Source organism: Leptopilina boulardi, unplaced genomic scaffold, assembly GCF_019393585.1.
Source record: "Leptopilina boulardi isolate dan_hultmark-lab unplaced genomic scaffold, ZJU_Lbou_2.1 LbouV2_280, whole genome shotgun sequence".
NCBI lineage: Eukaryota > Metazoa > Arthropoda > Insecta > Hymenoptera > Figitidae > Leptopilina > Leptopilina boulardi.
The window spans coordinates 672,911-685,979 of record NW_026137841.1 but is presented as its reverse complement, the minus strand read 5'-3'; the positions used below and the strand labels follow the sequence as shown (position 1 = coordinate 685,979).

The window sequence follows — 13,069 nt, the reverse complement described above, 5'->3', positions numbered from 1 at the left end:
AAATTTGTTACAATGAAAATATATATATAATTGACACCGATGTGAACTGCACTCTCTGCAATCTGCACACTCAAGAAACATTGGCACATTTTCTATTATATAGTCCAATATACAATCCAATAAGAAGCAAATGTATAGGAAAATATATTGACAAGAATGTGTGTATGAACGTTAAGGAAAATAATCAATTGAAATCACTACTGCTAATCGAAGATATAAGAAAATTAAATAGCATATTTTATTATGTGATTAACGCGCTCAAAATTAGATCATTTATAATTAATGAATAATAAGGTTTAATCAATGATTTAAGCTATACTGAAAGTTACTTGTAAAAGAGAAATTAATACAAATAAAGATTTATCTATCTATCTATCTATCTATCTATCTATATTTCGTTATTTAGATTTTGATAGTTTTGTATTTTTTTCTCCTTTTATTAAATTTTAAGAAGAAAATATATATATTTCCACTTTGATATTAAATTTTTAAAAATTTATTCAATTATATTGCTCTAATATCCATTCATCAGCAGTTAATTCTAGAATCCAACGATATGATCTGCTATTTGTTATATTTAGGTTTGCTAGCCAATCAAATGCATCATGTCTATGGGGTAATAAAATAGAGTTTTCTCCTATATATTCATTGAATCTTCTTCTTGCGTGAACTAGAGTTAAACAAACCTTTTCGTGATATCTATAATTTTTCTCTATTGGTTGAAAAGTTCGAGACGAGGTTGTTATATATTTTATCTCATTATCTTTATATTCAGCAAGGATTGTTCGAAATTTTTCTTTAAAAATTTGAAAATATAATATTAATTGTCCTGAATATATTGGGTAAGTTATTATTTCTGGAATTTCAGTTTCAATCTCCTTATCTATGAAGCATCAATTTTGTCGACAAAAAATTTATATTGAGCTGCTTGAATAGTAATTCCATTTTCGGAAAAGATATTAAATGCGGTTTTATAGTATTTTGATGTTTTTTTAGATTTTTACTTGTAATAAAAATTCCTTAAGGGAAAAAGATTATATCTTTTCTATGCGTAGAAGGAAATACAATTTCTAACAATTTTAAAAAGGTTTTCTCCGCATTTTTAATTGATGGTGCTAAACGGGTGAATTTATATGTTCCTACTGGTGTAATAAATGATGTTTTGTCTGTGTCCGATGGATTTATTTCTATTCGAGAGTATAGGTCCATTAAGTCAATAATTGATATTTTCTTTGCATCATTTATTTTTATTCTAATGTCTTCGATTGTTGTTTGTTGTGAAATAGTATCACGTATTAGTAAATTTAATGTTGTGAAATCTGTCCCAAATTTGTAAGTAAGTCGTTGTGTATGAGGTATCCATACTAGTCTCACAGAAACTTTATTGTTATAAGGTGATGTTGATTTTTCAAAATTTTTTGCATATAACAAGTGATCGATTTGTTCTAAAAGATCTAAATGAAAATGATTAATAGTGTCAATATAGTGCTGAATTTGAGGAAAAGTTTCAAATTTAAAAAAAAAGTTTACAAATTCAACTTCCTTGGAACTCAACTTTTCTGTTTCTAATTCTTCAAATATTCGTGTATATTCCTCATTACAAATTAGATGATTTTCCTCCATTGTAACCTGAAAATAATAACAGTGGTGGAAAAAATGGTATTTTATTCTTTAATTTTCGTCGCTGGGAATATAGCTTCAATTGACTTTTTCTATGTCTAGAAGCCATTGCATGTGTTTAAAACATTTTGATATAGTTTCTAACCATTCTAAACTATTTCTTCCGCCATAACAAAGGATAGAATTGTTAGTAATGAATCCTTTAAATCTTCTTATAGAGTGTATAATTGCAAGGCTAATTTTATCGTGATAACCATAGAATTGTTCCTGTCCGTTATATGTGCTAGATAAATTACTTAAAGGTGTTGTTCAATGATGTGCGATGATTAAATCGTCTTATTTAAAATAACGCTGATGAGCATTTCCACAGGAACCATTTTAAAATAAAAGTCAAAAAAAGAATTACACAAGTTTAAAATAATAAAATTTTATTAATTCACAATAACACTCAGTTATAGAACGTGAGATCACAAAATAAAAATATTTAATGAGCACGATAGCTCTTTGCGAAAAATAGCGAAATCTGAACAAAATCGTTCGCGAACGTGCTCGACCATACGAGATACAAAAGATTTCTGAAAGTAGCCGAAGAGCGACTCCGGCGGAGAACGAAACAACTTTCGATCTATCGAAGTATCGTTCGATAGATAGAGCGGTCATTTAAATTATAATAAATTTCTTATGTGAATTCTTTAACATTACCGCCCCCCTTGAACTCTCTGTAGTTCAAAAGTTGTAACGTAGTTTAATCATAATAATTAAACAATGTAAAAGAAAATACAATTATTCATTTTCATGTTTTATAGGTAACAAAATCAATTTCGCAATAGGTCTAACATAGGTGCTTGACGCAGTTTTAATTGTGGCGACACTAACAAGAGTTAGTATACGTAGATCTGTCGGATCGTCGGTAAGAGGATTTATTGGTCTCGAATTCGAGCACATTTCAATTTGGCAAAGCAAAGTATTTAATTCCTCAAAATGAGGAGTTCGATCTTTTAAAACCCTTCTCAAATGATATTTAACACTACGAACGCCGGATTCCCAAATCCCACCAAAATGCAACGCAGCTGGAGGAATGAATTCCCATCGAATTTTATCATTAATTACATATGATTGTATTTCAGCCGATTTAACGACCGATTTAAAAACTTCATCAAGTTCACGTTGAGCACCCTTGAAATTAGTTCCATTGTCACTGTAAATGACTTGGGGTAATCCACGACGACTTACGAAACGCTTTAAAGTCGCAATAAAAGCTTCTGACGTATAATCACTGACAATCTCTAAGTGGATTGCTCGAACAGCAAAACAAATAAATACGGCGATATAAGCCATATGAGACGAATGTCCACGACCCTTTTGTGATTTTAATTTAATAGGACCAACGTAGTCCACTCCGACGTGTAAAAAGGGCCTTAAAGGACGCGAAACACGATTAATCGGCAATGATCCCATTAACTGTTCAGCAACCGTTGCTTTAAGACGAACACATGTAACGCAATTATAAATTACCGATTTAATGACTTGACGCGATCGTAAAATCCAAAAGAATTGTCGAATTTGATTTAACGTGAGTTGAGTAGCACCGTGTAAACATTTTTCATGAAAATATCGAATAATCATAACAATGAGTGGATGTTTTTTAAGAATCGCAGGATGACGTCTATCATATTCTAATGGAGCATTCAAGAGTCGTCCTCCAACACGTAAAACATTTTTGTCATCAAGAAACGGGTTTAAATTCAAAAGTCCACTTGATTTAGGTAGTGGTTTATTTTCTTTTAATAATTTAATTTCATTCGGAAATAAACGTATTTGAATCAATTGAACAATAACCAACTGACTATCGTGGCAAAATTCCACAAATGAAGGCATATCAATCAATTCACGATTTCGAATTATTAATTTTGTTTTTAACCATAAAAATTTTTAAATAAATGCAACAATTTTTAGAAGAATTTTCCATTCAGAAATTTTAGCGATTAGGTTATCAAACCACATAGGTGTATCTTCAATAACGTGAGTAACGTGAACACGAGCTTCGAGATCAGTATTTGTGTCTTTAACTTCTTGAAAAGAAGGCCATGAATTTTCTGGATCCGATAACCATTGAGGACCTCTCCACCACAACTCACTATTACGAAAATGAGACGCTTGAATTCCTCTTGAGCCAAAATCAGCTGGGTTTTCCTCTGAATTAATGTGTGCGTCGCCATTTTTCAAAAGAAGCGATTGATTGAATGGCTGCAACGCGATTGGCCACGAATGTTTTCCATTCGGATGAGTGTTTTTTCAACCACGCGAGCACTATCGTGGAATCAGTCCAATATGTAGAAGTCAAATTTGAAAAAACTGATATATCTTTTATTGCGGATACGAGTTGAGCCAAAAGTAATGCTCCACAAAGTTCAAGTCGCGGCACCGAAAGCACCTTTATTGGAGCTACCTTTGTCTTATTCGATAGAAGAGTTGTTCGAATTTCACCAGATTTAAAAACCAATCGAATGTAAACTACGGCAGCGTAAGCCACATTAGAGGCATCGGAAAATCCGTGAATAGAAGATTCGACTTCCGTTTCACCTTGTCCAGTCCATCGCGGTATTGACTTGTAAATTTTGAGGTAATTCTTCATCCCAATTTACTGACTTCAGCCATAATTTTTGCATAAATATTTTCGCAGTAACTATAACGGGAGAAACTAAACCCATTGGGTCGTAAAATCGTGCGATCAAAGAAAGAATTCCTCGTTTTGTCATGTTTGGTATTGAAGGTAATTGTATTTTGAACTGATAAATGTCCTGAGCGGGGACCCAAACAATTCCAAGAATTTTCAATGAGTCATCCTCACTTAGAGGTTTTTCAAGTGCATGACCATGATCTGATGGATCAATATCTTCAAGTAATGATAAAGAGTTACTTGCCCACTTCCTCAAACGGAATTTACCTTTTTCAAGAAGTGCTATCACTTCATTTCGAGTTTCAATAATATCCTTCTTAGAATCTCCTCCTAAAAGACAATCATCGATGTAAATCTGATTTTTGAGAACAAATGAACCTAATGGAAATGACTCACCTTCGTCTACTACCAATTGTTGCAAAACTCTCAACGCTAAATAAGGAGCAGCAGCAGTACCATAAGTTACAGTATTTAAACGAAATTCTAATATTTGTTTTAAGGATGAATCATACCACAGAATTCTTTGATAGTTACGGTCTTTCTCGTCGATTAAAATTTGTCGATACATCTGAGCAATATCTGACGCGTAAACGTATCGAAATGTCCTCCAAAGTAAAATAATTGTGAATATGTTGCCTTGCAATTTTGGACCGATATTCATATGTTCATTAAGGCTTGTCGAATTAGATGTTTTAGACGAAGCGTTAAAAACAACACGAAGCTTCGTTGTTGAGCTCGGCTCTCTAATTATAGGATGATGTGGTATGTAAACAACTTGTGATTGGTCAGTACTCTCCCTAGAAACACGAGTCATGTGATCTTGATCTTCATAATCAGTTATAAATGTTTTATACTGATCGGCTATATCTGGTAATTTTTCAAAAGTTTTTGATAAATGCGATAATGATTTTTCTGCAAATTTGAGAGAATTTCCAATATTAATCGGTGTGCCAGATTTAAAAGGATATCTGACTTTATATCGACCGTTATCTAAACGCGAGTGAGTTGAACTAAAATAGGATTCACAATCCTGTTCCGATTCAGTAAGATTTGAAACTCGAGGGACTTCTTCAATCTCCCAAAAATGCTGAACCGTTTTGCTCAGACTTTCATTCGAAATACAAAAACACGATGTCGCAAAATCTTCTAACTGATCTGATTGATTTAACTCAACATTTCCGGAAAGAATCCATCCGAAAATAGTATTTTGCGCTATTGGTTCATTGATTTTACCTTTTTTCAGACCATCACGAATAATTAATCCGTACAAATCTGCCCCGATTAAAAGGTGAATAGACTTGGATGATGTTGACAACTCATCATCAGCCAAATCAACTCCTCTCAAATAAGGTTTTTCTAAAATTTTACTATCAACCGTACACGGAGAGAAATATCATACTATATTCACATGAGCCACTGTTGCTTTTTTCACATAACACTATTTCATGTAAAAATCGTTTATCACGCAAGATATTTTTTCATGAAATCTTGTGTTTATTGCATGAATAAACGTTGTGTGAAATTAGAAAGACATGTATACTAATTCTGATTGATCTGTAAACTATAAACACTTAAGAAACATGATAAAATTGCCTTCCTTCTCTCTATATAAAATTTGCTTGAAATCCATGCGCTTTTCGGATGGATTTCTTACAACGGAGATAGAAATGCTAGTGCGCATGCGTGACTCCCGTTCACGTGTCTAGTCATATATATATAGTCACGCATGCGCACTATCATTTCTATCTCCGTTGCAAGAAATCCATCCGAAAAGCGCATGGATTTCAAGCAAATTTCGCATTGAGTGGAGGGGAGTATTTACGACATGGACTTGAAGCAAATATAGTACATGTTCCAAACTTTTCTTGCATAGAAATCTACGACCCAATAAACACATGAATTTTGTGAAAAAAAAACACGTCACAGGTGATGTGAATAATGAGTGACACAACCCATGTGAATATAGTATGATTTTTCTCTCCGTGTAGGAACGTATTTAGTAATTTGTTTTACTATTAAAGCATTCGAATTAATTAAGGGGCTCTTATTTTCTTTTGAACCGAGCGAAATGAAAGCAAGACCCGACGAAATTCCTGCATTAACATCACCAACCCCTTTAAGCTGGATATTGGATCGAACTGGACGAATTTGTAAAGCATTTGCTAGTTCTTCCGAAATAAATGTCCAGGTTGATCCTTGATCCACTAATGCCCAAACTTTAATTGAACGTCCCTTTTTAGAAGTAACAATAACCTGAGCGGTGGCCAAAAGAATTCGATGAGACCTTACTCCTCCAGGAGTCGCATGAAAAGATTGTGCAACCGAAACATTTTCTTTATTTTCAGATGGCAATTCGGAGGATGATGACTTATCTTGAGTTGACTTTGCTTCGTCAGATTTTACATTATTTTTGAAATGCAATAATGTATGATGTTTTGCTTGACATTGTCCACAAGTATACGTACTTGTACATTTACTTACTGAATGACCTTGACCGAAACAATTTAAACATAAATTTTTCGACTTCACAAATTTGAATCGCTTTTCAGCAGAAATATTTTTAAATTCTGAAGATTTAAACAATTTATGCGCTTATTTACAGAAAGGGCAACTATTATTATTATTATTCGAAACCACATGAGATCGTGCAATTTCAGTTTTCAATTTATTTTCTTCTTTACTTTGAATCGCTTCTAAAGCTCTAATACGTGAATCTAAAAAATTTAAAAGAATTGAAAAATGAGGGTAATCAGTCGAATTTCCTAGAAATAATTCCCAGGCCATGCGTGTGTTAACATCTAATTTTTGCAAAACATAAAAAACTAAAATATCGCTAACTCCATCACAATGTTTGCTATCTTGTTCAACTGTCAAACCTGAAAAACGATTTAAATTCTCTAATGCCGCAATTTTTTCTGTCACAATATTTCGAATATTTTTAAGCGATGAAAACGATTCATTTTTCATGGGTTGAATTGAAAATAACACTTTTAATTCAGCTTGAATGATCGCGCGAGGATTTTCATATCTATTTTTAAGACGATCCCATGCAGAAACAAAATTATTTTCAATTAATGGAATATTTTTCAATAATAATAAGGCTTTGCCTTCAACAAATGACTTTAAAAAATGAAATCTTTGTAAATTGTCAAGTGACTGATTTTGAATTATTAATGAAATAAAATAATCACGAAAAGTTGCCCAATCTGTTGGCTTAACAGAAAACTTTGGAATATTAATTCTTGGTAACGGTGTTGACAGGTGTGCAGGAGTCGATGATGACGTTGAAGCTGTAGGTGCACGAGACAAAATCAATTCTTGTTCCAAACAAGTAACATCCTTCATAATGACATCGTTAAAATTTAAAAAATATTCCTCAGCTTCCTCAAATTTTCCATCGATAAAATAAGAATTACTCATATCCTTTTTGACGTTTTGAATCTGCGACTCAGTTGCAATGCACACTTCCCATACTTGAGAAATAAGCCTCAATCGATTATTCAAGGCAGCGAAGGTTATGTCACTACCGGTGACAGCATGTTTTGCCGAATTGCAATGACGTTATAAAGTTTCAAAGCTGCTGATCAATCAGCTGTTGTAATGTCAATTGTTCCGAAAATTTCATGATTGTAGATTTTCAACTACACGAGGACAAAAGATTAAAAAATCCCGTAGATTATTTTTCACCACCCAGTGTTTCAAAAACAAATTGATAAATGTTCAATAAAAGAAAATGATCGATTGTAATATATCAGATCGAATATACTGTCAAACTATGCGCATCACGATCGCGCATCAATAACAATGGCTGACAATCAGCGCTTACACCGGTGGAAAATTGCACACGATTGCGCAATATTTCGAAAATTTGCACGACACAACAAACAAAACAATTAAATGTTCCAACAGTTTTTTCCGAAAAAGGTTCAACAATTTTGATCATTGAGATCAGAATATTCACTAAAAACGTAAGAATGCGAAACTCGCGAAAGTCGAACTTTTCAATCACTTAAAATGTTCCACTGGATCCTCGCAGGATCGCCAAATAATGTTCAATGATGTGCGATGATTAAATTGTCTTATTTAAAATAACGCTGATGAGCATTTCCACAGGAACCATTTTAAAATAAAAGTCAAAAAAAGAATTACACAAGTTTAAAATAATAACATTTTATTAATTCACAATATCACTCAGTTATAGAACGTGAGATCACAAAATAAAAATATTTAATGAGCACGATAGTTCTTTGCGAAAAATAGCGAAATTTGAACAAAATCGTTCGCGAACGTGCTCGACCATACGAGATACAAAAGATTTCTGAAAGTAGCCGAAGAGCGCCTCCGGCGGAGAACGAAACAACTTTCGATCTATCGAAGTATCGTTCGATAGATAGAGCGGTCATTTAAATTATAATAAATTTTTTATGTGAATTCTTTAACAGGTGTAATATGAGTTTAATGGTATTCAGAAAGAATGGTGTCGAATCCTGTTTCTTTCATTACTAATTGAAGTAATATTTTACCTGTATAGGTTTGGGGTTCATACACAAAATTTTGTATTCCCCTAGATTGGTTTACAAATTCAAAGCAATCAACAATAGATCGAAGTAGTTTGAGTTTACTAGGGTTAATTGTAATAACGTGATATAATAGAGTATAAAAAGTATTAGTAAGTATTTTCTTGTGTTCAATTAAGCTCGGGCTAGCTATTATTATTCCAAGTGGGAGAAAAACAATGTTTTCATCTTTCCATCTTGGGAACAGTCGTCGCAGCAAATTAATAAATGTTACTTGAGATCCTTTTATCGAAGGTAAAAGTGATGTAAATTGATATTTTCCAACTGGTGTAGTAAATGCTGTTTTTGGTGCGTCTTCTGGATGAAGAAGTATTCGACCGTATAGCTCTTCTAAATTTATAATTGAGAAATATAAATTTTTACTAAGTAATCCCCGTATTTTAGAAAGTTTTTGAAAAGCAGGTTCTATTGAAATAATTTTCCGATTGAGTGATGTAAGGGGTACAGTTATTCGCCATTGTGGTTCTTTTGTAAGTGATAATCTTTGTCGGGAAACAATAATTTCATTGTTGTATTTTGAATCAGATGGTATAATTGTTCCTATAGATAATAATGTAGTAATTTGAGAAAATATATTTTCTTGTTGTTGGGCAGAAAAATCTGTAATTTTTTTATAAGATTTTTTTATTAATTTTTCATTTTTGGTTGTTATTTTATATTCTTCAATTGGTCTAGTAATAGTATTTGTGAAAATATAACAATTATTTGTAGCACGATTTTTATTTCTTCTGTATCGAGTTCTTCGAGTTCCAATAACTCGTAGATTTTTAAATGTCCGGGGGTTATTTCGTCATCAAGATATTGGTTGTTCATATTGTAGCTGGAAATAGAACAGATATCTATTTTTCATAATAAAAATTTCGTTTGCTTATTTTTATGGATTTTAGTTGGTTAGTAAAAATAATAATATTTTCATACCAGAATATTATTTATTCTTCTTTTATTGAAGAATTTTGCTTCCAAGCTGATTAAGCAATTATCAGTGTTAGAGTTCTAAAAATTTTCTCTAACATCTGAATCTGCTCAAACAGAGTAGGAGTTATTATTTTATTCATAGGCTATCTTGATTTTGTCCATATGTTTTTGAAATCGTTGACCATCTTCTCCTTCAAGTATGACATTATGCATGTTGGTTATGTTAATAATTCTGTAAGGGCCATGGTATGGCTTTTCAAAATTACTGGTTCTAGGTTCTTTTTGAATATAAGCTAAATCCCCAATTTTAGCTTGAAATTCCTTGCAACTTTTATCATAGTTTAGTTTAGAACGACCTTTGGCTTGAAGTAAATTTTAAGCAGCTAATATTTTTATTTTATTAAGTCGTGTTAGTAATTCTCGTAGATAAGTTCCATAGGTAACTAATTTTTCATCTTGAGAAAATGCAGTTGGTGCACGAGCAATTTTTCCAAATACTAATTCATAGGGGGTCAAATTTGTACCTTCATGAACAGAGGTATTGTAGGAAAACATTGCAAATAGTATTAAACGATCTCAATCGTCAAAATGTTTTGCATAGTGTTTTATAAATTCCATTAAGACTGTATGGCTTCGTTTTAATGACCCGTTGGTTTGAGGGCGATATCCAGAAGTGGTTAGTTGTTTTACTCCAAATATTCGACATAAGTTACTCATTAATTTACTTACAAAACTACCACCTCTATCGGTTAATATTGCGCGAGAGGCACCAAATTGTGAGAAAAGGTTTCTTGCTATTGCATGTGCAATTGTAGTAGTGGAAATATCTGGTACGGGTACAGCAATACAATATTTGGATAGATTATCTTGAATCGTTAAAATGTATTTATTGCCATCAGGGGTAGTTGGAAGTTTACCTACGGTATCGAGAGAAACTTTATCAATAGTATCTATCGGCGTATCAGTAATAAGCATAGGTTCTCTTATTCTAGATCTAACTACCTTTTGTTCCTGACATCTTTTGCAATGTCTAATGAAATCAGTGACGTCATTTCTCATTCCTGACCAAACAAAACGTTCTTTAATTCTTCGATATGTTTTGGTTATACCTTTATGACCTCCTATAAGACTTTTATGCATTTCAGAAATTATTTTTAAACGGTCTTGTAAAGGTGGAATCAAAACATTACTATAACATAGGGTTATGGTTACAATATCCAAATAGAAAATTCTGGTTAGAACTTCGGAAAATTGAGTTGGTCCTAGAGAATCCAAATATTTTGCTAATAAAGAAAATCGTAGTGTTTTTATTGCTTCTTCTATTAATATTTTCTGTAAATTTTTGAGGCAAATTTCGAGATTAGTTTTACTTAAGTTATCGGAATGTTTATTTTTAACTATAATTGTAAATATTTTATAACTTCCATAAGAAGTAATCAAAATTTGACCTAATTTTGGATTTTGTAGTTTTATTTCTTTAGGATCTATGATTCCTAGATCAACGAATAGTTTATCTATTGATGTAAGAAATTTGCAATTTGCAGAAATAAAGTGTAGGTAACTATCGCGCTTATAAGTGAGGTTTTCTCTACAACTTTGAATATTTAAATTTCGAACATATAATCCTTTTACTGAATTTTGCAGATCGTTTTCTAAAATTGGTTTGGTTGGTTTATCTATAGATTCCTGAAATGTAGTAGGGTAAAAAGCTGTGTTTTCTTGTATATTGAGATGAGTTGTATCATTCGTGTTTTGTTTATCTACGTGTTTTATTTGTTGTTCATTTTCCTTTGGTTTCATTATAGTCAAATTTTCTTCGTTTTCTTCTTGAATAGTTTCCGGAAAAATTCTTTGACGTACAGATGGTGTAAATCTGGCCTTTGGTTGTATTGTTGTCAGTGGAGTGGTTAAGCTTTGTAATGGCAAAGGGGTTGATGTGATTTGCGGGTTGAAAGGTATTATTGAATTTTCTTCTTCATTCATTTCTTCTTTTTCTTTATCTATATTTAATGTTGTTAGTCCAGTTTGTTTTTGAGTATGTTCGATAAGTTTTTCAATTCGACTTTCTAATTCGTGATCTTCATTTTCTGTGTCATAAGGATCTAAATTTTTAAGAGTTTTTAACAGTTCTTCATCTGACTCTCCTTCAGATATTCTTTTAAGAGAAATAGTATCTTCTTCTTGTGAAAATTTATCTTCGCGTTCTTTTAGAGATTGATTAAATTTTTCAAATGATTTTTGTTATTCTTCTCTTATTTGTTGACGTGTACTATCTAAAGAGGATTCGTTAAGTTGAAAATCATCATTTTCACTGTTAGTACCTGATTCATCCTGCGGAGGTCCTTCTAAGGAGATTGGAACAATCGATTGATCGGTGATTGGCTCGTTATCGTCCTGACTTTGTTCTGATTCCATTTCTTGAAAAGAAGGTTCTATAGTATTAAGAGCGGGTGCGCTCTTAAGTGGAGTAGGAAATTTTGCGGAATCTGCGGTTATATCTATACTAGAAAAAATACTTTTTCTTCTTTTCCAAATAGGAATATGTAAACTGGTTGATTCTTCTTCATTTAGGTCAGATTCTTCTGTTTCCTTAGCAGCACTTTCACTTTCTGTGTCGTCTAGTTCTTTTAAGAAAATGTTCTCTTTTGCTTTACGTGGATGGTGTCTTTTAGCAATTTAACTAACATTTTGTTCATCAGGTAATTTTGTTGATGAAATAGAAGTGATTTTTGATCTTGATCTTAATCGACTTGTCATGGATCTTTTGGCTAGATCTTGAAAAGTTTGATAATCAGGGGTAGATTTGGAAAAAAAAAATTCGTAATCTCTTAATTTTAATCTCCAACGAACTAGTCTTTGACCAGGGTCTTTTATACTATCAATCCAACGCAAGGGTTCATGATCACTTACTAGTAAAAATTCTCGTCCATATAAATAAGAATGGCATTCTAATGTACTCGTAATGTCCGTTGAGTGTGGAAAACGCAGTTTTTGGTTGGTCGATTGGATCAGTCTCTATTTGGTGAAAACCCCACGCTAAGACAAAGGTGGAAAAATACCTTGCTTCCCATAAATGATCAAGAATATCCGTGATATTAGAAAAGGGGTAAACATCCCATATCGTTTTTTCATTTCAAGAACGAAAGTCTATCACGAGCCGTCATTTCTTGTTACCTTGAGTGTCCGGTTTCTTGGGTACTATCCATAGTGGTGAGTTGTAGGGTGAATTAGATGGTGCTATGATCACTTCTGAAAGCATATTAGTTATTTGTCGCTC

General features: G+C 32.5%; 1 protein-coding gene across 1 annotated transcript; it reads right to left on the bottom strand.

The window, feature by feature from the left end:
• Window positions 1-2,403: 2,403 nt before the first annotated feature.
• On the bottom strand, window positions 2,404-7,720 carry LOC127282102 (uncharacterized). The gene is made up of 8 exons (XM_051306184.1): window positions 7,492-7,720; window positions 6,901-7,176; window positions 6,361-6,789; window positions 4,697-5,635; window positions 4,314-4,630; window positions 4,001-4,228; window positions 3,620-3,867; window positions 2,404-3,466 (listed from the first exon to the last, which is right to left on the bottom strand). Exons 1-8 carry the CDS (start codon window positions 7,718-7,720, stop codon window positions 2,404-2,406), a joined length of 3,729 nt encoding a protein of 1,242 aa, XP_051162141.1.
• Window positions 7,721-13,069: the final 5,349 nt, after the last annotated feature.